Source organism: Carcharhinus amblyrhynchos, chromosome 3 (genome assembly GCF_965287045.1).
Source record: "Carcharhinus amblyrhynchos chromosome 3, sCarAmb.v2.hapA, whole genome shotgun sequence".
Taxonomy (NCBI): Eukaryota; Metazoa; Chordata; class Chondrichthyes; order Carcharhiniformes; family Carcharhinidae; genus Carcharhinus; species Carcharhinus amblyrhynchos.
Window position 1 is genome coordinate 73,209,349 of NC_137326.1, and position 25,618 is coordinate 73,234,966.

Below are 25,618 nucleotides of genomic sequence, written 5' to 3' on the forward strand. Positions count from 1 at the left end.
GCACCAACCACAATCCTACCCAGGCTCTATCCCCATATCCCTACATATTTTACCCACTCACCCCTCTAATCTAGGCATCTCAGGACACTAAGGGGCAATTTAGCATGGCCAATCAACCTAACCTGCACATCTTTGGATTGTGGGAGGAAACCAGAGCACCCGGAGGAAACCCATGCAGACACGAGAAGAGTGTGCAAACTCCACACTGACTGGCCCAAGCCGGGAATCAAACCCACGTCCCTGGAGCTGTGAAGCAGCAGTGCTAACCACTGTGCTACCGTGCCACCCAAACCTATTAGAATAGCGCAGGGGGCGTCAAGGTGCAGTAAACTTAGCCCAGCATCAGAATTCCCTGTATTCCGGTTGAGGAACATTTACTCAGTCAGAGAATCAAGAGTTATGGGGATAAGGGGGAGAAGTGGAGTTGAGGATTATCATTTCAAATCAGTCAATATCTCATTGGTGGAGCAGCCTTGATGGGCCAAATGGCCTACTTCTGCTCCTACATCTTAAAGATTAGTTCGACTGACACATATGGCAACATAAGCTAACCAAAGAGAGCATGAGCATGTTGCAACACACTTCAAAATCTGGGTGTCAAAGTTTACGATTCAAGCTCTGTCCCAATGGTTTTTATTTGTACTGAATGCAATGTAGTGCTGTCAAAAAAAGGCTGGTCTAACTAAGGGTAAAGGCTGCAAACTCCACCGAGGCCCAAAGATGGGTGCGGGGATTGCTGTGCACACATACTGCCTTCCAAGACAATGTGCTGCCACCTCATTTAAATGATTACTATGTATGGCCAGTCCTGACAATACTGTTGAGTGACTGAGTGCCTGAGTAGGAGGTACATAGGAGGTACTTTAACCTGTGTTTAACGCTCTCTCCACTTACATTGTTTGAACCTAAAGACTTGATTACCTGTAAAGACTTGCATTCCAATCATTATTTTATAAATTGAGTTTGTGTCTTTACATGCCCTGTTTGTGAACAGAACTTCCACTTATCTGACAAAGGGGCATCGCTCAGAAAACTAGTGGCTTTTGCTACCAAACAAATCTGTTGGACTTTAACCTGGTGTTGTGAGACTTCTTACTTAAGAGGTAGATAACCATGAGAGTCTAGAACAATTTAAATGCTGGCTAGTATCTTTTCATTGTATCTTTTGCATTGTGGCTGTATCAAGTGCCGGAACTGATTGCAGAGCAGCCAATGAGCAAAAAGAATATTGAATGATGGCACATCACGTGGTGGGCTCCAAGCTACTCCTACATTGCACTAGATGCCTTAGTGGAGAAGATGCAGAGGAGGAGAGTCACCCACTCACATGGTCCAGGGCAGTCTCCAGACACACTGCACCAGATTGATGGCCCAATAAATGCCAGATTGGGTCTGCAGGAAGTTCAATGACCTCACAAAAGTTGTCAAGGTCAGTGAACGCACCTTCAAATGCCTTTAGATCTCTCTTCACCTGTGCCACCAGCTTCATATATTGCTCAATATACTTATCACTATTCTTCACCTCATTCTCACACACCTAGCACTGTTGCAAGCTTCACACGCACATGTGGTGAGTAACTCACCTCCTGACTCCCCAAAGCCAGTCTACCATCTACAGGAGCGTAATAGAATACTCCTCACTTTCCTGGATGACAGCAGCTGCAAAAATACTCACAAAGCTTGACATTGTCCAAGATAAAGCAGCCCGCTTGTTCGGCATTCCATCCACCATCGATAAACAATGGCAGCCGTGTGTACCATCTACAAGAACTCACCAGGGTTCCTAGGCAGCACCTTCCATACCCACATCCATTACCATCCAGAAGGATAAGGGCAGCAGGCACCTGGGAACATCACGACCTGGAGGTTCCTCTCTGAGTCACTCACCATCCTGGCTTGGAAATATGTTGCTGTTCTTTCACTTTCACTGGGTCAACATCCTGGAATTTCCTCCCTAACAACACTGTGGGTGTACCTACACCACATGGACTGCAGCAGTTCAAGGAGGCAGCTCAACACCGCCTTGTCAAGGGCAATTAGGGATGGGCAATAAATGCCAGCGATGCCCACATCCCATGACTGAGGGAAACAAAACCACAGTTCACACAGACTCTCAGCTCTTTAACCAAGACAGGTGCGCCACATAAACAAATCATACCAGACTCACTAATATACTTCTGTCTCTTGTGCAGGACAATGTGAAGGACAACCAGTGGCAACAGCACTGATTTGGCAGTGGGAGGTATGGCTCTATGTTCTTGCCCTGCTGGTGAAGGTGGTGTTTATTTTTGTGTGGCTATGACTGAAGCCGCAATCTGTGGCAGTGCTGGAATCATTGGAAATGACAGTGCCCTCACATGAATTCTTTTTCTCACAGCCCACTTTGAACCCCTCCTGCCTTCTACCTTCACAATCTCTTCTATCTCACAAGTGGGGGATGGTGGGGTGGTGTTAATGTCACTGGGCTAGTAATCCCGAGGCCCAGGCTAATGTTCTAGGAGCATGGATTCAAACCCCAGAATAGCAGTCGGTGGATTTTTAAATTTAATGAATAAATCTGGAATTAAAAGCTAGTTTCCAAAATGGTGACCATGAAACAGTTGCCATTATAAATCCATTTGGTTCACTAAGGAAATCTGTCAGCTTTACCTAGTCTGGCCTCCAGATCCACAGCAGTGTGTTTGTTTCTTAATCACCCTCTAAAATAGTATAGCAAGCTGTTCAATTCAAGGGCAACAAATGCTGGCCTTGCCACAGATGCCCAAATCCCAGGAAAGAATAAATAAAAAATAAGAGTAAGGTTGCCCCCTCCCCTTGCTTTCCATCCTTTCTCATCTAATTCTACCATTGTAATTATCTATTCCCTCATTTAAGGGAACAAGATGGCGTAGTGGAATTGTCACTGGACTAATAATCCAAAGACCCAGGGTAATATTCTGGGGACCTGGATTCAAATCCCATCAAGGCAGATGGTGATATTTGAATTCAGTAAAAATCAGGAATTAGAAGTCTAATAATAAAACCATTGTAAAATATCATCTGGTTCATTAATGTTGCTTTCAGAAAGGAGATCTGCTGTCCTTAGCTGGTCTAGCATAGATGTGACTCTAGATCCAATGCAATGTGCCCCCTCAAGGGCAATTAGGGCTGGAGAATAAATGCTGGCCCAGCTAATGACACCCACATCCCACGAACAAATAAAAAAAATTGCTTGTCTCCTTGCCCCTTAAACACATTTGAACTACTTACTCCACCACTGCCTTGATCGCCACATTCTCACTGCATTCTGGGTCATGCTCATTCTGAATAACTTTATCAATGAAGTGAAGCAGAATCTGGTTGTCCTGTGAAATAAAGAAAATGGACGTAGGGAAAATTCTCACCAGTTGGTGTTAGCTTCAAGTGAAACAAACCTCTTTCTTGTTTGCAATTCTGTAGATATCTCTGTGTAGAAAGGAGCCAGTGGGATAGTAAAGTGTCATGACGCAGTTGAGTGCAGAGACACCCTCATTGTTCAGCTTGTTCACATTTGCTCCACTATCTAGCAGCATGTTGACGATAAATCTGTTGCAAGCAACCTGTAAGAAATTGCTCAGATGAAGCTGTGTGAGATGACAAAAGTCAGACCAACATGCAATCACACCATCAAAGAATGTATAGAATAGAAAGAGGCCATTTGACCAATTAGGTGTATACTGGCTCTTTGCGAGACAACTGCCTTGCTTGTTCCCTGAGATCCTGTCTTTTTTTTGTTCCCTTCAAATATTTTTTCCAATTCTCTTCTAAAAATTGCTGTTGAATCTGCTTCCACTGCCCTTTCAGTGCATTCCAGATCTCAACTCACCTGCCATGTGAAAATATATTTCCTCATGGCGCCACTGGTTCTTTTGCCATTCACATTAAATCGGCATCCTTTGGGTACTGACCATTCTGTGATGAGAAACAGTTTTTCCTTATTTACTTGATCAAAACCCTTCATGATCTTGAACACCTCTGTGAAATATCTTTTTAAACATCACTATTCTGACGACAACAATTTTAGCTTCTCTGGTCTCTCAATGAAGGGGATAAGTAACTATACAAATAATCATACTCAGTGAAAGGGTTAAACAATGCAGTCTAGTAGAGAAATATACACTAGATGCGAAGTCTGACAGACTATAAAACAATGAGGACCCTGTTCTGGCAACTAAGTGATCTACAGATCACTTAGGCAACATCAGAGTATGGGGTCATTTATTGATTGAAGCCTCATAATCTGAGAGAATTCATCAACTCAGACACTTGAACATGATAGAGATAACTGATATCTACAATAGACACAAGTTGGGATGTTAAGGACAACTTGTAGCTGGTGACAGATTAGATCAACTAGCATATTCAAACATTTACACTGATTGGTTATCATAATTAAGTAAATGTGCTCATATTGCAATTGGTTCTTAACAATTATATCCTATGCATGATGTAATCTGAATCAATGGCTGTGACTGGGCATAGATAAGTCCTATACAAATGTACAACTCTGATTGGTATATATTAATTACTTATAATTGAATCTGAAATTATATCTGTGCAATTCTGTAATTTTAGCCTCTGGATTGTTCCATCATCTGGTGTACTGGAGTCCTTGTCAGCTCAGACTAAACAGTTCTCTGTGGTAAAAAATTTCAGAGATTCACTTCCCTTTTAAAAAAGAAATTATTCCTCATCTCTGCCTGAAATGGGTGACCTGTTACTCAACATTAAACACAATACTCCAGCTGAGTCCTAACCTGTGGTTTAGGAACAAGTAACATAATGTCCTTATTTTTATATTCGAGGGTCCATTAATAAAGCAAAAAATTCCACATACTTTTTTAAGAGCTGTCTCAACTTGACCTGCCATCTTCAAGAGTTTGTGTCCCTGCACTCCCAGCTCTCACGGTCAGTCAACAACATTTAAAATGGGACCATTTATTCACTTGGTCTCTCTTCATTCTTCCTTCCAAAAATGTCACCTGATAAGTGTTTGCCAATTTTACCAGTCTGTCTATTGTTGTGTCTTGAAGAATTGACACTAGAAAGCATGGAGGGTTACAAATAACGGAGCTTTATTTACAGTGTTGTGTTCACTTAAATGATTGCTTCCTCTTCAGTTTCCCCGCGCAAGTGACCTGTAATGTCACCCTTGGTGAATACACGAATATATTAACACAGCAGTCATCTGTGTGGTCAATAAGAATCAATAGAAATACAGAACGTTTCCTCCCTCTTAAACTGAATGTCCCCAAAAAATTCAAAACAAGTGCAACATGAACAATAATCAATAAGTCAGATGGTCTGGGGGTTACTCTTGGAATGGCTTACAGCAAATTTCTGACATCTTCGCATTGGTTGTAATCTCTGGTGTTTTTGTCTTTGCACGAACATTATCAATAATTGATTTGACTGGCGTTGACGTAGCCACTTCAGGTTGACTTTGTATTTGATCTGAAGGTGAGGTGTTGTTTCCCTCAACAGTGTTTGTTAGTGTCAGGGTGGCAGGACTTTGTACGGTTGAATCTGTATTCTCAGGAAGTTCCAATTCCTTCCAGGATCATTTCTTCCAGCCACATCTGGTCTGCATGTCTCCTCTAGATAATGTCACCTCTGGTTTGGACAATATAAGAGATGGATCCAGTCTTTGCAAGGATCTTGGCAGGAACCCACTTCTCTCCTGTGAGTAATTCCTAGCCAAAATTCCTTGTCCTAGGTGGAATACTTTGATTTGCTTCCCTGCCATTCCACCTGTCCTTATTGTTGCTGTTGTATGGTCTCTTTAGCTTTCAGAGGTTTCAAAAGATCAAATGCCAGTCATAGCCGTCTCTTCATCATTAATAATGCAGGAGGGGTCTTGGTTGTGGTATATGCGGTATTCTTATATACTTGCAGGAATTTGTTAAGATGTTTGATCAGCAAACTTTGTTCCCTGATGCTTCATAAGTCATTCCAAGTCAGCCGGATAGCATAGAGTACTCACCTTGCCTTCAAATATTTTGTTTGCCTTCCTTTTATTATCTTCAATTTAACTGTGATGTCTTTCATCCTCTCCATCAAACACAACAGTGTGCTTCTTTAGAATATGTGTGAGGCCTGATTCACATTGGTCATCAAGTTGACTTCAGCCCAGTTCAGCTGAATCTCTCCAGCTCTGTATGACCCACCAATGCTGGATAGTTGCCCTTTACTATGTGTAGAGGCAAATCTGCTGTTTGCCTATTGAGTTGCACAGCTACTTCAAAGTGGCCCTTCAGTGGAATCATTTCACCTGTGTATGTCTTCAGCATTATCCATGAAAGCTTCAAGGGAATGTGTCTGAAATTTTCCTGGCACCAGTGAGACTGATCCCGCAGTGTCAACTTCCATCCTTACTGGTGACCCATCAGCAGTGGAGTGGCCCAGTACCTATGCAAAGTACCAGCAATGGACAGCACATTCAGTGATAATTCCTCCACAGACTGAGGCCGGTTAGTTTAATGTCTGTTGTAGGTAAAATGTTAGAATCCGTGATCAAGGAGAAAATAGCGAGGCATCTTGAGGAGAACTGTTTGATAGAGCAGACGCAGCACGGTTTCGTTAAGGGGAAGTCTTGTCTGACAAATTTATTGGAGTTCTATGAGGATGTGTCTAGGGTGGTGGGTAGAGGAGAGCCAGTGGATGTGGTCTTTCTTGATTTTCAGAAGGTGTTTGATAAGGAGCCTCACAAGAGGTTATTACAGAAGGTCAGGGGTCATGGAGTTGGGGGTAGGGTGTTAGCGTGGATAGAGGATTGGCTGTCAAATAGGAGGCAGAGAGTGGGGGTCAATGGGTGCCATTCGGATTGGCGGTTGGTGACTAGTGGAGTGCCCCAGGGGTCAGTGCTGGGGCCTCAGCTATTTACCATTTATATAGATGATCTGGAGGAGGGAACCGAGTGTATGGTGTCGAAATTTGCTGATGACACCAAGATTGGTGGAACAGCAAATTGTGCGGAGGGTGTGGAGAGTCTGCAGAAGGATCTAGATAGGCTGGGCGAATGGGCCAGGAACTGGCAAATGGAATTTAATGTTGGCAAATGTAAGGTTGTCCACTTTGGTAGGAATAATGGTAGGAAGGACTATTACTTACATGGCAAAAAACTGCAGCATGCGACGGTGCAGCAGGTGGTCAGGAAGGCAAATGGGATGCTGGCCTTCATAGTGAGGGGGATTGAATATAAAAGTAGGGAGGTCTTGCTGCAGCTGTACAGGGCACTGGTGAGGCCGCAGCTGGAGTACTGTGTGCAGTTTTGGTTGCCGCACTTACGCAAGGATATTTTGGCCTTGGAGGGAGTGCAGAGGAGGTTTACTAGGCTGATGCCAGAGTTGAGGGGGTTGAACTATGAGGAGAGGCTGAATAAACTAGGCTTGTACTTGTTAGAGTTTAGAAGAATGAGGGGAGATCTCATTGAGACATATAAGATGATGAATGGGATGGATAGGATAGAGATGGAGAGGCTCTTCCCGCTCAGAAAGGACAGTAGGACTGGAGGGCACAGCCTCAAGATAAAGGGGGGGCGGTTTAGAACAGAGTTGAGGAGGAACTTCTTCACTCAAAGGGTGGTGAATCTCTGGAATTCTCTGCCCATTGAAGTGGTAGAGGCTGCCTCGTTAAATATATTTAAGACGCGGGTTGATGGGTTTTTGATAGGCAAGGGGATTAAGGGTTATGGGGAGAGGGTGGGAATGTGGAACTGAGACACGACAGATCAGCCATGATCTTATTGAATGGCGGGGCAGGCTCGAAGGGCTAGATGGCCTACTCCTGCTCCTATTTCTTATGTTTTTATGAGTCATTACATGTTTCTCGACCCATTTTTTAAATTCTGTTTACATGCTGTTTTGGTTTGCTCTTCTTATCATTTTTAATCTTAGTTTGCTTTTTCTTCCAACAGGCAAGCTTCATGTGTCCTTCTTCACCACAGCTTTGTAATCCTTTGGGAGCATTTTACCAAAGAAATGATAAATGCATGAAAATGGGATAGAATTGTGCTGTATTGCTGGGGAACTAAAAAATCAAATCTTACCTCACTCTGTGAAAAAAAGTACAAGTGCAAGAGTTTCCCATCAACAGGGGGAGTGGATCGAAGCCTAAACTCACTGAAAGCCGGCAGATTGAACACAGAGATCTGTCTGTCATTGCCTCCCCCAGCTACTGCTGGCCTCCATGGCTAATCACCCACCATGCTATGGTTGCCCTCTGCAGCTGATCCTTCCCCCACCCCCCAAACAACCCACTTGGACCAACTCCACCCCCCTCCTTGCATGGGCCACCTGATACCCCCAGCCCCGCACCACTCTCCACTGTGGTGGAGCTCCACAGCAGTGTCTGTGGATGGCAATGTAGGATCCACTATCCCGTCCAGTTCCAGTGTGTAAAAGGACAGTGTCTGACCCACTGTCCCATTCACCTGATGAAGCAGCAGCGCTCCGAAAACTCATGCTACCAAATAAACTTGTTGGATTTTAACCTGGTGTTATGAGACTTCTTACTGTTATGGAGGTGGGATGCTATATAGCCCACAGCAAAACACTCCCAGTGCTGAGTCAGTACCAATTCACCAACAAGGGCAAAGAAGGAACGCTGACTCTAATTGAGATCAGAAGCCCCCAGCAGAGTGGGAAGATTTTTCAGTGTGTTGGGTCATTTCTGACAGTTTGGTAACAATGCCACTTGTTATGAAAGTTCCTTATACGCACACAGGAGTGGTACTTACTGAGGCACCAATCAGTGATGCATGGCCATCGATATCAGCAACATCGGCACTCACTAAGTTAGTTTTGAGAATCTTGTGCACTCTCTCACGGTCCCCTTCTCCGGCTGCAATGATCAGTTCTTCGGAACTGCATTCAATAGGTCCTTTCGGACCGAAGTCCTCTCGATTTCCTTCTATTACAGCTGCCACATTCCACGTTTGCTTTGCCTGAAAGTGCCTACAGGAAAGTGAATTTGGCACTGTGTTAATGGAGTGTGCATCAAATTTGGGGTTGTCAACTCTGATTGGATGTGTTTCTAATTGGACGTTACATCATGTGATCAACCACCTTCAAATGCTCCAAAGCAGAGATAGACTTACAATGAAACAGACAGTGCTACAGCGTAGGGCCCAGTCAATGGGAGGGTCCCAAACTGAGAGGTGGCTGTGGAAGCATCAGAGTCTGGGCTCACAAAATTCAAAAGACCCTATCAGCTGACAATGGAGAACAACATTGGGATCTGACTGGTGGAGTCCACTTAAAACAGGAAAAGACTATGAGACCCAGTTAAGAGGTGGTGGTGCTTTGAGAGCACTTCAGACATGATTGTCTGCTCTGAAGTTTGTGAACTTTTCTCTGTTTGTAAACAGCAGCTTTTGACATTCAGGCAGGCAGCCTGAGGCAATAGTGAGATCATCGATTTTGCATCAGGACCGAGAAGGTGAAGTTAGTCAATGGCTGTAAAGGGGAACAGTGGGACAACTCTCAACCTCCAGACTAAGGCTGAGGAAGGTAAAGAAACCACGTCACTGAGGGGTGTGGGTGGGGCATGGTGTCACTGGGGAGTGGGACAGGGCATTATATCATCGGGTTCCCCGGTACAGAGACAGAACATGGAGGCCCCTGGAAGTGCTCCAAAGGCAATCCAAAACCCCTTCACTGCTACCCTAAGTTTCTACCCCACCCCCACCCCACCCCCCACCATCTTCAATATTTTACAGAAATTTCTGGAAATAGTCAGCAGTTCAAACAGCACTGGTGGAGAGAGAAACAAAGTTAACACTGCGGATCAATCATCAATAATCACTCTGAAGCATTGGTGGGAATTTCCTGTCCTCCCCACCCCTAGAACAGAAATTCCTGTCAGGGATCAATGGACCTTTCAACGATCCATCGAACTGTCTGTCCTGCCCGCTAGAATTCCCGAGGTGGACATAATTGGAAAATTCATCCTGTTGTCTTTGCTGGTTTTCTGCTGACTAATTCTATCATTTTCTGTTTTCCTTTCCTACATCCAAAATATTTTGTTTTCAGTTTATTACTACAAGAGACCTACAAAATATTTGCAGTGATATTGGTATCTTTATTGCAACCGTTGCTGCTTTAAATTCCTATGCTATCCTTCCCAGACCAACCCTTTCATTCTATATCCATCATATTCCATTCATTCCTCGTAACATCCTCATCTCACAAATTGCTCTGATGTTAACTACATGTTCCACTCCATCCTCCAATGTCATGCCTTTCTTATTCCATTCCCCCAAACATTGCCCCCTCTGTGCCATCTTCCCCCTTTCCAGTCTCTGCAAGAAAGGGCATTTTGCTGTTGGGCTCCTCTTAACTACTGTTCCTTTTCTGCAACAACTAACCCCACCCACCCCCAACCCTCTCTTCCCCCCACTCCCATCCCACTGCCAACTATTAGCAGCCACATGTACACTATGTGCTCCAATTCTCCGTGTGCCCTGTGTCTCTGCGTGCACCAGGCACTGCCTAACAAATCAACCCATTGCAACAATGCAAGTTAACAACGCCACCAAAAGCAAAGGTGGGATTTATTGCTCAGGGCATAGAATTTGAAAACAGAGATATTGTGGACCGGCTCAGATTCGGAAGAGGGGTAGGTGGACAGGGCTCGGAAGTATCAAAACAGGTTGACATGCTAGTTTCCTGACCCATTTTGTCTGAGGTTAATTCCGGGCTGACAGGACACGGCAGCTAGCCAAACGGGCTCATTGAGAGCCTTGTTGAAAGCAAGTTAAGGAGGGCCATTGGGAGGCAAGATGTGCAGGTGTAGCCTATCTCTGTAGAGGGGTTACCTTTTCCCCCCACTTGCCCCCACCAAACTGCTGTGGACTGGCTGCTTTCTCCATTTTGAATTTAATTTTAAAAAGTTGTTGAGAGGTCACCTTCATGCCGAACTACCCACTCAGTTACTTACCATTCAATGCCTCTGATTGGCCCTCCAGCTTTGGGAACCCATCTGCCAGCCTGGGCAGGGAATCAGTCTCTGTGCCAATCAAAAGGTTCCCAGAAGAAAAAAACCAATAAAATGGGGAAATAACAATACTGGTCTGAATTGGTCTTATACATTTTAAAATGGAACACTAGTAAAATGGAGAGTTAAGAATAAGGTCCCAGCTGTTCTTTGCCTTCCCGGTACCCTGGCAAAAATTTCAATGAGTGACTGTTTCCCCTCACAGGCAGAGTAAGCATTCCTGTTTTCCAACCCCAAAGTGAAAACTCAGCCCCTCATGGTAAACTTATCTGGTGCTACAACACTTGGAATACTGTGCAAAGTTCTCAACGTTATAGAAGTATTATGGAATTAGGGGAGAGAGTGCTACTGGGATGGTGCCAAAACTGGGAGGTTCTGCAAATCAGGGGAAATTGAACAGGCGGGGTCTCTTTTCTCTGGAGAGAAAGACCTGACAGGTAACCTAACAGAGGTCTCATAGATTATGAAAGGGTAAGCATAGAGAAGATGGGGGCAATTCTCCCCCAAAAATTCTGAGTGTCGAATTCACGTAAAAACTGGAGTAAATCCCACTGCTTTTTCAGCTGGAGTTTCAAAACGAAACTGCCACACTCTGGTGAAAGGAAGGGTCAGGGCCTATTGCCGCTGGAGAGGCTGGCAACATAGCACTGAATGGGCCACTGCACGAGTGCAGATCTGTTATCGCCAAGGTCAGCACATGTGCAGTGGGCCCTGTCTGCCAACCTCCCAACTGCTGGCCAGCTCAAGTGCTGGCCAGTCCCGCTGGCCTTACGAGCCCCACCCTGCTGCCCTCCTTTGTACTGATCACTAGCCCCCCAAACATGCCCGGGCCAGCCTCAATTTCCCCAACTACTCCCATCTCTTGATTTTTTTTGAGGCTGTTTAAGGGAGGGGATAGTTGCTAAGGCAACTCAGTTCCTAGTCTCTTCTCCATTCATGCTACAGTGAAGAGGCCTGGGAGGAGGACTTTTCCCGTCCTCCTGTTGCCTGGAGGAAAGGAGATAGAACTTGCACGATCAAGGAGCACATGGACAAAGTATGTACATCATATACGACTAGTACTTGGCTAACATTCCAGAATAATCTAGAGTGGTATACCTATGCCTATGGATGTGCAGCTGCATTTTAACCATCAAAGGAGTTTGGTTTGTGATGATGACTTTATCTGTTTTGTCCTCATCTTCCAGTTCTTCTTCTTCTTGAAAGAAATGTCTGTCACCGTCTCTCGTGTAAGACCGAGTAAGAGGCAAATGGTCAGCATCCGTGGAGTAAGTCGCAATCTCGGCAGGCAGAGTGTACTTGTCATCAAAGAGGAGCTTTTTGTAAGGGTAGAAGAAGGGGTCGTCTTCAGGATCATTTCTCCAGAAGTACTTCTCCTTGTAGGTTTTGACTGGGATGTCAAGCTCTTTGATGTCAGAATGATAAAGTGGGTGATGCTTCACTGTGAAGGCTCCTGGAATTTTGGAACAGAGCCTGATGAGGTGATTCCGGTACCACAGGCCCACATCTTGGCGGCCACTGGGGTAGGTCAACACTCCAGGGCCAAAACGCTCATCGGCTTTATAAAGTCCCTAAACGAAGAAGAAAAAGAAAAACTCCAGATTATAGAAATGCAATTTGAGGCGGAATGGTCCAGGGTAACGCATTTTCATTTGTTATAAAAGAAATTTCATCAAACCAGGAGATCAGAGGCTACAGCATGATCATATATCTCATTAGGTCGCAAAGTGCTTCATAATTTTGGCTGGGAACATCCATGCAGCTGCTGCTGTTCCCCATTCCTGACTTTTCTGGGAGCTTGGTGCAAAGAGGGTCCTCTGGATAGTAACTGTCCACTTCCCTAATCCTGGGACACCTTTGCCAAATGTAGCACCCGGATTATCCTGCTGGATCATGCAACTCAGTTGAAGACAAGAGTGGGCCAATAACCACAACGAACAATTCGTATGCCACTATGTATTTACTTAGCCAGTAGTTGGGGCGATGGTGACCAGATCTATTGATTTCAATTTCACAACTTGTCTAATGGGATTCATTACCTAATATAATCACTGCCAAACCCTATCAGTGTAAATTTTAAGCCACGTTTCCATTAGTTTGAATATATCTCAAATTACTCACCTCAGAGTTCCAATTTAGAATGTACCAGACTGTGAGAGACAGCCCTGTCATCCCCCATAATAATCAAATTGAAGAAACAAGTAATGAACAGGGTATTAGAAAAACACTGCTGGATCGCCAGGTTATGTGGGGTACATGTGACCTACAGCTCATCCTCCATTAGACTCTTGATGACTATACTACTGCACAGGAAGATTAGTGATGGAACAGTAAAAGGGAAAGTTACCAGAATCCCAAATGACCATTCGCTGCCTCCCCCATTGACGAAGAGCGCTGATTGGTGGTGATTTTAACCTGAGGGTCACCACACTTCAGGTGAGGGGAAGATTGAGAAGATGGGGTCTTCATAAATAACCTCAGCCTGTACAGGAATTGAACCCGCGCTGTTGCCATTGCTCTGCATCACAAACCAGCTATCCAGCCAACTGAACCGAACAGTATATAACAATGCATCAGTTCCAAATTGACCCAGGGAATGTATAGCTGAGGGACGATGAGGCCTCCAAGGGACCACACATGGAAATAATGGTAGGAAGAGGGATGGCTTATGGGAACTACTTCAATTCCTTCTTCCCCCATATGCTTACCTAGCTTCCCTTTGAACAAATCTATACTATTCGCCTCAGCTTATTCCACATGACAATTGCCTAATTTTTACCAGCACGTCCACCCAAGACCCATAAGATCTCTCCTGAGGCCAATGGAGAATGCCATTCTGCGATCCTCACCCGCCCTGATTCCAGAGTGGGTGTGCGGTAAAATTCCAGCCAATGAGTTTCACATTCTCACCATGCTGAGTATGGAAATTTATCCTAAATTCCTTACAACCCTCCTAACATATGAATTAAGAGCAGGCCTAGGCCACTCGGTACCTTGACCCTTCTCTGCCATTCAATAAGTTCACGGCTGATCTGATTGTAACCTCCCATCTACTCCCAACAACCTTTCACCCCCTTGCTAATCTCTCTAGTATTGCCTTAAAAATAATCAAAGTCTCTGCTTCCACCGTCTTTTGAGTGAGAACTTCAAAGACTCAGTGCCCGCTGAGAGAAGAATACTCCCATCTCTGCCTTAAATTTATTTTAAAACAGTGACACCTAGTTCTAGATTCTCCCACAAGAGGAAACGTCATCTTCGTATCTACCCTGTTAAAACCCCTTAGGATATGTTTCAATCAAGTCACCTCTTACCATTCTAAACTCGAGCAAATATCAGTCTAGCTGTCCAATTTTTCCTCATAAGACAATCCACCCATTCTAGGTATTCCCCTAATAAACCTTCTATGAACTGGTTCCAATGTTCCTTCCTTAAGTCAGGAGACCAGTACTCCACACCAGGGGTGCCCAGGCTTTAGTGGCTTGAGATCTATGTTTTTTGGTAGTCACCCTAAGATGATCCACTGGTGTTGTCTTCCCACCATCCCACACAGGGACATTCAAACAAGTTGCACAATATAAGCCTCATACTGCCTGCTATGGATTAAAAGAAGAAAAATGTGCCAAGAACATTCTTCCGCTATTATGTAAAAATTTCCTTCCCAAAGGGCATCGGTAAAGCATATGGATTTTTACAACAATCTGGTATTTTTGTGGGCATCGGAATTTTAACCTGGTTTAATTAATTGAATTTAAATTTTACCATTGCATGATGGGTTGTGAACTTTGTCCTCCAGATCATTAATCCCGGCATCTGGATTACAAATCCTGTGACATAACATATGCTTTGGTACCTGAATTGGCAAAGGTTTAATGTTGTTTAATATTCAGTTGGCACTTATTCTATGGGTGTAGGATGTCTTTTATTTTTAACATGAATGTGAATAAGTGAGGGCAGTTTTGTGTTGTTGATCCTTACTCAATAGGAACTCGATTGAGCCCTAAGGGTAAAATCTTACAATAATGCAGTCAAGGATACCTCAACAATGCTAGGTGAGAATTACTTTTCATCAGCCTGAGCAAAATCTGACTTCAAAGCATCAAGGCTGCTATCTAACTCACTGCCAACCTAGTTAACAAGTGAAAGTATTTTAAATATACATTAACCGCATTCTGCTTCCAACACGTGGGGTTTTTTTGCAGCTGCCTTCACAAATTTTGATTTCATACTATGATTATAGAATCCAAATTATTGTAAATGTAAATGCTGAACAACAGGGGTCCCAGCACTATGGAATGCCATGTCCTATCTTCCACCAGATCTGATTAATGGCATTTAACCCAAGGGCAGGATTTTAAAGCCTCTTCGTCCCAAAACTGTAAAATCCCACCCGAGGTCAACGGACATTTCCATGTTCGGCCCCTCGCTGGCGCAGGCCAGTAAAATTCTGGCCCAAGTTTCTCTTCTGCAGCTGGGTTTCTTTCCCCGACTCCCCATACTTTGACCTTAGTCATCAATTCACTATGTGGTGCTATCAAAGGTCTTCTGAAAGCCTAAGTATATCATATCCACTGCCTTACTCATGTCTACTCTTGCCTCTTTTGTAAGATAGATGGAGCATAAAGGTAGGGAAGTCTTGCTACATTTATTGGTGAGATCACACCTCACGTGCTGATAAGGATGGATATATTTGAATTGAAAGCAGTTCATAGAAGATTCATTAGCTGATTCCTAGGATGAGGGTGTTGGCTTCATGAAAAAAGGTTGAGCAGGACTCAATGAGTTTAGGGCCTACACTCATTGGCATTTAGAAAAATGAGAGGTGATCTTGTTAAAACATACAAGTTTCTGAGAGAACTTGACAGGGTAAATACTGAGAGGATGGTTCACTTAAGGGGGAATCTGGAACTAGGGAGGCACAGTTTAAAATAGTTAGTCTCCCACTTAAGACAAGGAGGATTTTTAGCCTTTGGAATTCTCTTCCCTTACTGGGAGTGTGCTCTGGGTCATGAAATATATTCAAGTTTGAGTTAGACAGACCGATGATCCACAAAAAGAGGCAAGGGTTGGGGGAGTAAGCAGGAAAGAAAATGGGGCTGAGTTCACAATCAGATCAGTCATGATCTTATTGGCTGGTGGGGAAAGCCTGAAGAGCTGAATAGCCTACTCCTGCTCTGAGTTTCTATTAAATTTTATGATGTTCCTGCTATTTCTTCAAAAAATTCAAAAAAGTTGGACAAGCATGATTGTCACTTTTGAGAAGTGACTGATTACTCTTTATTACATTTTTGCCTTAGACATGTTCTCCTATGAAATCAGCGAGCAAGGATTCCATTATCTTTTCTGCATTAAGTTGACTGATCTATAGTTCTCTTGACCTGTTCCATTGCCCTTTTTATATATATGAATCATATTAGCTGCCAGACCTTTGCACTATTCTCTTTTGCAATTAATTTACATATTATAGATCCATTTATCTTCATGTCTCTATCTCTTCCTTAGCTTCTCTTAGTTTGCCTTATCTCAATCTAGCCCTTCCATGTTGATTTCTTTATCCTTTATCTCCCTTTATTGCTCTTAAAGCTGAACAGCCCTCAACAACAACATGCTGAATCCCGGACAGAAACAGACACATTGGGTCCGATTTTACCATTTTGATTTTAAGTGTTGGGCGGACTTGAAACTGGGAGTGTTTCAGATCTGACTTTTAGACCTGTTCTGAGGCACCCCCGCATGCGCTCTGCCTGCAAAATATCAGCAATTCTGAAGCGCACTGCAGAAGCCTGTGGGTGGGGCTTAACACGCCCGAAGCCCTGCAGCTCCAATCGGCGCCTCCAACTGCGCGTGCACAGAAAAAAACGATAGAATAATGCTCTCTTGCCACACCCTTCCTGGCCCAGATAATGCCTCCCCCTGACCCCCATAGACATTGCCCCACCGCCCACAACATTACTGATCCCCTTATCCCCCCCTAACCAAACTGATTGCAGGCCCTCCCCCTTCTCCCCACCAATCCCAGGTAGAGTGGCAGCAGACCACCCCCCACCCCTCCCACTGATCTCAGGCAGAGTACCCAGTCACTGAGGCATTGATCCACAGCCCTCCACCCAACCCCCCTCTCCTCCCCATCAGCACACTGTGCTCACTTGCCTTCCCCTCAATGCTAACAAACAAACTACACGGAACTTGCTGGAATGCTCTGACAAACTGTCTGCAGCTGATCTGCTCTAACAAGGGGCAACTCCTTTAAAAACTCAAGAACGGACAGGCAGGCAGGCATTGCTGCACACAATGTGCAACGGCCAGCCCCTCGATTTTCTGAGGGTGACCTGGGGAGGCTACTGGAGTAAAAAGTCTGACAACACCAGGTTTAAGTCCGACCGATTTATTTGATAAATACTGAGGCTACTGGATGCAGCAGAGGTGAGGTGCGACACCCTCTCCCCCCAAGGGTTCTGATGGAAATGCAGCCTGGGGGGCAGTCGCTGCCTCGGTCAGTGCCAGGGCACGCCCCCCCCCCCCCCCCCCCCCCCAACTCCCCTGCCCCAAACTGGGGAAGCAGTGCAGGAAAAATATCAATGACCTCATCCATGCAGCAAGGCTGAGTGCTGAACCCCATCCTGCATCTTCCCCCAGATCCTCCCATCCCCAGCATCCTGCATGCTTCCAGCCCCCTGACCCCCAAAATGCCCAAACAGCTCCTTCCTATCTTCTCCCCCCACCCCCCGCACCACCAAGAGCCCCATTGTGCTTATCCTCTTAGGGCCACCACCTGATATTCTGCAGGAGTCACGTAACCATTTCTTCCATGGTTCCTTCTATCTCCACAGGAGAAGAGCGACCATAACACCCGTGAGAAAATACAGACGGGGTGGTGAGCCACTCGGTCCTCACCCACTTTGAGGAGCGGGCGTTGGAGCTCTCAAGAGAAGGCGAGATGCGGGCTGTCAGTGACAGCATGGTCGGACTCCCATCAAGAGGTGAGCATCTGTCATTCCCCACTCACTTTGAGGCAACTTCTTGAGGCCACGAGTTTAAGTTGCAAGAGGCAAGGTTTAAAGGAGATGTATGAAGCATGTTTATTTGTGCAGAGAGAGTAGTGGATGCCTGGAACTCACCGCCGGGGGAGGTCGCAGACGCAGATACGATAGTGACCTTTAAGGAACATCTTTACAGCCAAGTGAATGGGATGAGAACAGAGTTTGAGGGCCACAGCTGAGGGGTTGCAGAGTGTTGGCCCAGTCTCAGAGGATACTTGCTGCGGCCTTGAGAGGTGGCCTACAAGTCAAGTGGCCATTGCAGAGGGTGCAACCATCCTGGGTAGGATGCAGGATTGACAGTGCAAGGTGATGTCGGAGCTTCTGGAGCTCACTACAGAAGCACTGCCATTCCATGGAGTGACCCAGGGGCCCACAGGAACCCCAAGGGAGGAGGAAGGCTTGAGCACACGCCCGGGGCCTTCCAGCCAGTATACTGTGGCTGTGGCTCTACCTCCACCTTCTGACTGACCCCTTCCTGACACCAGGGCAGCGGGATGAAGAGGGTGTCATGGAAACATCCCAAACATCTGCAAGCAGGCCAAGGCCATCAAGATCCAGGACTTCCAGAGGGTGCCCGCCACACACGTAACAGGCCACGGGGCAAGATAGGCAGCTGGCCCCTCCACCTCCTATGTACATTCCGGGAAATCACTGAGGTGTAGAGTAGGGCATGTCTGGTTAGTTGCAATGAGATGGCACAGGTGAAGGGCTGCACTAGTTAAAAAGATATTTAAACACCTTGAAGTTTTCTGTTCACAAGTTTTTTATGTTAGAACATCTTATTTAAACACCTATATTGCAATTGAAAGCTTTTTCACCACCCACCTGCGACTAATTTGTCTCAAATTTGTCTCGAATAGGAATCCTCTTCCATTGATGATTGCCGGAGGGATGCTTCATGTTGATGTCGGTTGGAGAAGTCCTCAATGCTGTGTCACTCAGAAAAGGAAGTCACTGTTCCCCAGAACCCACGAGTGATCCCCACCCACCCAAGGCCCTGTATGGGGTTTTCAGATCCCGTACTCACTACGTGGGCCCAGGTGCCAGCGTGCATGTGGAGCTCAGGTAGGAGTCAGACTAGTTTGTATCATCATAATGGAGCTTGGCGAGTTGTCATCACCCTCCCTGCCAAAAAAATTGCAAACACAGGCACACCACTCTGTGATAATGATGCAGGAGAGGGAAGGAATTTTGGGGGAGGGGGTGGTAGTGGATGGAACCCACAGACACAAGCCCTTAGCAATTGAACTGCCTGGGTACCAGGGCCTCCCTTGCTGCGCTCACATTCTTCGTTTGATCTGCCAGCCCTCCAGCACCTGGGTGGCGTTCCTCGGCGTGCTCTTTCTATTCTTCCTCCTCCTCCTGCTGGTCATCCTCCCCAGCGACGCCTGGCTGGTCAGCTTCCACGCCCTCCTCCTCCAATATGTCACCTCTCTTGCTGTGCCAGATTATGCGAGGCCCAGCTCACGACCATGATGTGGGAAGAGATCACAGGGCTGTGTTGGAGGGCCCTGCCAGATCGGTCCAGGCACCGGAATCACATCTTGAGGAGCCCAGTGCACCTCTCCATTATTGCGTGGGTGACTACATGGGCCTCATTGTAGTGGGTCTCCATCTCAATCACAGGCACCTGCACTGGCGTCATTAGCATGTCCGAAGCGGGTAACCCATATTATCCATGAGCCAGCCCCGCAGTCTGGGCTTCTCCTCAAATGCCTCCAGGATGTCCAAGCTCCTGAAAATGAAGCTGTCGTGGACACTCCCTGGATGTCTTGCGCAGACTTGCATAATGTTCATATTGTGGTCACACGCACTATTTGAACATTCGGGGAGTGGAACCCCCCCTTTCTGCTGATGAATCTTCGCGAATTCTGTAGGGGGGCCTTGAGGGTGACATGGGTGCAGTCGATGACCCCCTGTACGTTAGGCATCACCGCAATATCTGTGAACCCTACACCCGGGCTTCCTGATGGGTCTGGTCCAGGTTAAATTTGATGTACTGCCCAGCCCGGGTATACAGGGCTTCTGTGACCTGCTTAACACAGGTACGCATAGCAGACTGGGAGATGCCACAGACATCTCCACTAGGGATCTGGAAGAAGCCAGTGTATGAAAGTTCAAAGCAGCCATCAATTTGACAGCCACCGAGAGTGGGTGTCTCCCCCTGCCTCTAGGTGCCAGGTCCTGCAACAGGTTGCATAGGTGTTGTCCCCTTTCAAAGACGGAGACGTCGGCGGCACACGGTGTCTGACATCTGTTCAAATGACACTCGTGCACAAAACTGCCGTGGAGGTGTCTGCTCCCTCCTTCTCCTACGCCCTCATCCCCCCAGTGAATGGCAGCCACTCCCTGTCTCTGGTGGTCATCTCCCTCCGGCCCTGGTAGTAGTAAGACCCAGGCCTCCTGTGCCACAATTCTTCCTCCAGCTCCTCCTCCTCAGTTCCAGTAGCAACCAAAAGAACAGCAAGATCAATTAGCTGCATTGCAAAAGCCTCCTTGTTACTCTGTGGGGGGTAACAGTCACTGTCCATTCCTTCCAATTCCCCCTGTCACATGCTTCCCACATTCACAGCACCCCCCATTCCCCCAGACACATACTCCCCACAGTCACAGACCCTCCAATTCCCCCAGACGCATACTCCCCACAGTCACAGACCCTCCAATTCCCCCAGACTCATACTCCCCACAGTCACAGACCCTCCAATTCCCCCAGACACATACTCCCCACAGTCACAGACCCCCCATTCCCCCAGTCACATACTCCCCACAGTCACAGACCCTCCAATTCCCCCAGTCACATACTCCCCACAGTCACAGACCCCCCATTCCCCCAGACACATACTCCCCACAGTCACAGACCCTCCAATTCCCCCAGACACATACTCCCCACAGTCACAGACCCTCCAATTCCCCCAGTCACATACTCCCCACAGTCACAGACCCTCCAATTCCCCCAGTCACATGCTCCCCACAGTCACAGCTCCTTGAAAAGTTGAGAGTCTGTAGCAGTGCAATTTGCAAGGGCTTTGTGCACAAGTTTCAGCTGGAAGTGAGCTGAGTGCGCTAGGACCCAGCAGCACCACAAGACCCGAGGTCAGTGCTGAGACCCAGGAGTGTGCTGCAAATCAGGCGTTGCAAACCCTGCAGAACATCAGCCCCTTACCCCCACCCCACACACTCTCAGAGCCGCCACCAACCCAGGAAAGAAAATGACTGCAACGAAAGGGCACCCATATCAGCAGAGCGCCGTAAGAGCTATGCACTTACCTCCTCACTAACCTTCACTGATGGAGCACCCAAATCGGACTTTTATGGAGCATGTCTGTTTTGCGTTGATCTGGATTGGCAAACTCAGTGGTAAATGCTGGTAAAGTTGGGCGTGCAGCCTATTAATTCAATTTAAATGCATTCAAATGCATTTAAATGACCATCGTGCCTGTTTCGGGCACAGTCCTGATCATGTCCATTTTTGGGCCTTGGTAAAGGGGGAACTGGTGTGGAGACGGACACTGATCACGATACTCGCCTCACACCCAACTTTGTGTCTGTTTTCGGGCACGAAAACTTGATAATGTGGTGGTAAAATCAGGCCCAATATATTGTGGGACTGTGGGAGAAATGGCATGAATTTGAAGAATACTCTGTTCTTCAAATTCATGCTATTAGCTAATCTGTGATTTTGCCCCAGATTGGAAATAGTGGTCAGCGTGCCTACCAATCCCCAATGCATATTGGTGCACTAGTTCTCTGCTAACAATGCCAATTTGGGAATTCTTTCCTGCCTACACAATTTACTTTGACCACCAGAACGTTCATTCCATTCATCACAAGTGTAACATAACTGCCTGTGTGCTATCCACAGGTTGCATTTCAGCAATATGCCAAGGCTTCTTACGCAGCACTTTCCAAACACCTGACCTCTGCCACCTAGAAAGGAAAAAGTATCAGATGCATGGGAATGCCACCATCTGCAAGTTTCCCTCCAATTCTCTCACCATCCTGACTTGGAACTATACTGCTGTCCCTTCACTGTCACAAGATCAAAATCTCAGAAGTTCCAACATAGCCTACACTACGTGAATTGCAGCTGTTCAAGATGGAAGGCTGCTTTCAAGGGCAATGGGTGATTTGCTGGCCTTGCCTGCAAATGGCTGCATTTAGATAATGAGTGAAAAGAAAACCTCACCTTCAAGAAAGATATTTAACACTCTTTCCTCTGCATAGGTTAAGCTTTTTGAATACCTGGAATATCGAGCCATCCTTCATTTCCAAGGTCCCATATCCATCTTTTCGATCCAAGTAAAACATTCCTGTGAACTTGCTGCCATCTGGCCAGACATAGGTCCCATTTCCATGGCGATGATCTTTGAAGAACTGCCCTACGTAATACTGCAATAATAAGATGCAAATGGTCACGATGGGGCAGTGCGACACAAGAAAGAAGTCAATCCTTGAACTGCTTAGATGATGAAAGAGCACAAAAGGATAAGAGATGCAATAACAAAAAGTTGCACTTATTAAGTATGTTTTCCTGATCTTCATGTATTCAATCTTCATTCCAATTTCCACACTGCAAATGCAGAAACTGCCACACAGCAGAATTCCCACTCATACAAATTGGACTGGAAAACAATTTGCACTGAGTGTTCCCAGTGGATAGGTTTGTGGCTCCAAAACTGGGAAATTACTTTTACTGACTAACCCTGAACATCAAATAAGGAAATGGCACAGAAGCTAAGCAAATACTTTGGCCAGAATTTTCAGTCTGTTCCTGTCGACAGTGGAGCTACGGGTTTCCCAGAGGCGGTGAGGGTAGGGGTGGGGGGGCGTGCATAGAATGGGAAACCTCATTGACAGTGAGATCAGAAGATCACGCCACCAGCCAATGGCGGGCTGCGTCGAAAGACGCCATGGGGGTGTGCAGGTAATCCCACCCATTGCATCTGTCTTCGCAGAAGAAAATGCTAAAAAACTAAAAATAATGGAGTATAAATGAGGAGCTGCAAGATATTAAGATTAGTGAAAAAGAAACACTAGAGAAATTAATAGGATTTAAAGTAGATAAAATTGCTGGATCTGAATATGTACATTACAGAATGCTGAAAGAGGTGGCTGTAGAGATAGTGGATGCACCTTGCAAAACTCTGTAGATCCTGACATGGTTCTTGCAATTTGGAAAGTGGAAAATGTAATCCCACTATTTAAGAAAGGAGGAAGAGAGATGAGGAACTGCAGACCTGTTAGCCTGACATCAGTTGTAGAGAAAATACTAGAATCTATAATAAAGAGCATGCTAACAGGAAACTTAGAAAGTAATGGTGTTATTGGACAAAGTCAACATAGATTTATGAAAGGGAAATGATGTTGAACAATCTGTTGGAGCTTTTTGAGAATGTAACTTATAGGTGGTAGAGCTAGCTTGAAAAGCAAAAGAATGAATATTGAAAATATTTAGGCTCATTCCTGATTCAAAAACACCACCTTGTTCCCTGCTGGGGTTGCTGGTGCTACACATCTATAAACATTTTCGCAATAAAAACAAGAAGTACTTGAAACACTCAGTTGGTCTGTCAGCATCTACAGAGCATTAGAATTTCAGGTCTCTGGAATGGTCATTAGATTCACAGACTGACAAATAGCTCAATTTACCAATCCTGTTTCCATCTATTGGCCTCTCAAATCAAAACTTCAATATTGGGTTACGGTGATACAGTGGGGTGACGGGGAGGGGGGGATGCTTTTTCAGCAAGTCATTCATCTGAAACATTAACCATACCTTCCACACTCCAGCATGTCCTGATCTTGTTTCACAATTCTAGCTTTTGGAGCTAGTAAGCTTATCAAGTCTGCACCGACTTGCTGAAGAAGCAATTCACCTGGGCCCATCCCGCCCCGCCTCTCTCTATCCCCGTAACCCCACACATAACCCAACTAATGTACACATCTTGGCACACTAAGGGTCAATTTAGCATGGCCAATCCCCCTAACCCACACATCTTTGGAGAGTGGAAGGAAACTGGAACATCTGGGTGAAACACATGCAGCCACAGGGAGGACCTGCAAACTCCACCCAGTCACCTGAGGCTGGAATTAAACCTGGATCCCTGGCGCTGTAAGGCACAGTACTAACTAATGTGCCACTATGCCAAATCAAAGCAAAATACTGTGAATGCTAGACAGAGGTGGAAAGGTGGCACAGACTCAATGGTCTGAATGGCCTCCTTCAGTAATATAGAGATTCTATGCTTCTACTCAATAGCAACTATTTAATTTGTAGACCTGGCTGTACCTGATGCCCCTTCTCAATTGAACGGCACAGATTTATAAAGGGATGGGCCAGACTTGTATGTTTACAGTAGTCAAGGAAACTGTTGACCATAAAAATTTAACGGTGTAGCTTGAGAACAGAGAGCACAGCGAGTGTTTAAAATTGTGGCATTCATTTTCAGGAGTAAGTAATTGAGACAGAAACGTCAATGTTGAAATTTTGATTTGAGAGGTCGATAGATGGAAATAGGTCTGGTAAATGGAACTTTTTGTCAATCTAACTGCAGTCCCATTTTGCTGTCGGTTGTGGTCGCTTACCTCTCCATTCTCCCACTGGAAGACCCCCTGGCCGTGCTTGAGGTTTTCTTCAAACTCCCCCTCGTATTTCCAGCCATTCAGCCAGTCCTGAACTCCCACTTCAAGCGGAACTTTGAGATCCAAGCCGCTGGGTTTAGCTGTCATCCTGATGACTTCCTGCGGCTCCAGCGGTCCCAGGAGTTGGTTTGAAGCATTGGGGGTCTGATTCCGGGAGCTGGGGGGTCCCGGGGAAAGCATGCTGCTGCTGCAGCGGCGGCAGCGGGGCCGGAGAACCCGGAGCCGCCTGTCTCCCGGAGATTGAAAGCAAACAATTGCAACGTTACCGGGGCAACCGAATCGATACAGAGCGCAGCAAGCGAGAAACCTGCTATCCAGCACAGCCATCCCAAAGTGACATCTATCCCAGGATTACAGCTATCCCGGGATTACAGCTATCCCGGGATTACAGCCATCCCAGAGCGACATCTATCCCAGGATTACAGCTATCCCGGGATTACAGCCATCCCAAAGTGACATCAATCCCAGGATTACAGCTATCCCGGGATTACAGCCATCCCAGAGTGACATCAATCCCAGGATTACAGCTATCCCGGGATTACAGCCATCCCAGAGTGACATCAATCCCAGGATTACAGCTATCCCGGGATTACAGCCATCCCAGAGTGACATCTATCCCAGAATTACAGCTATCCCGGGATTACAGCCATCCCAGAGTGACATCAATCCCAGGATTACAGCTATCCTGGAATTACAGCCATCCCAGAGTGACATCAATCCCAGGATTACAGCTATCCCGGGATTACAGCCATCCCAGAGTGACATCAATCCCAGGATTACAGCTGTGCCGGAATTACAGCCATCCCGGGAGTACAGCCATCCCAGAGTGACATCAATCCCAGGATTACAGCTATCCCGGGATTACAGCTATCCTGGGAGTACAGCCATCCCAGAGTAACATCAATCCCAGGATTACAGCTATCCCG

At 46.0% G+C, this 25,618-nt stretch overlaps 1 protein-coding gene across 1 annotated transcript in view; it reads right to left on the bottom strand.

Moving 5' to 3' along the window:
* ankmy1 (ankyrin repeat and MYND domain containing 1) overlaps positions 1–25,019 on the bottom strand; it is an 81,067-nt gene extending 56,048 nt beyond the window's left edge. Inside the window, exons 1-5 of the mRNA XM_080186125.1 lie at positions 24,636–25,019; positions 22,293–22,439; positions 12,112–12,584; positions 8,756–8,972; positions 3,414–3,578 (exon numbers count right to left, since the gene is read on the bottom strand). Coding sequence (XP_080042251.1) covers positions 3,414–3,578; positions 8,756–8,972; positions 12,112–12,584; positions 22,293–22,439; positions 24,636–25,019 — 1,386 coding nt within the window. The remainder of the gene's footprint in view (positions 1–3,413; positions 3,579–8,755; positions 8,973–12,111; positions 12,585–22,292; positions 22,440–24,635) is intronic.
* Positions 25,020–25,618: the final 599 nt, after the last annotated feature.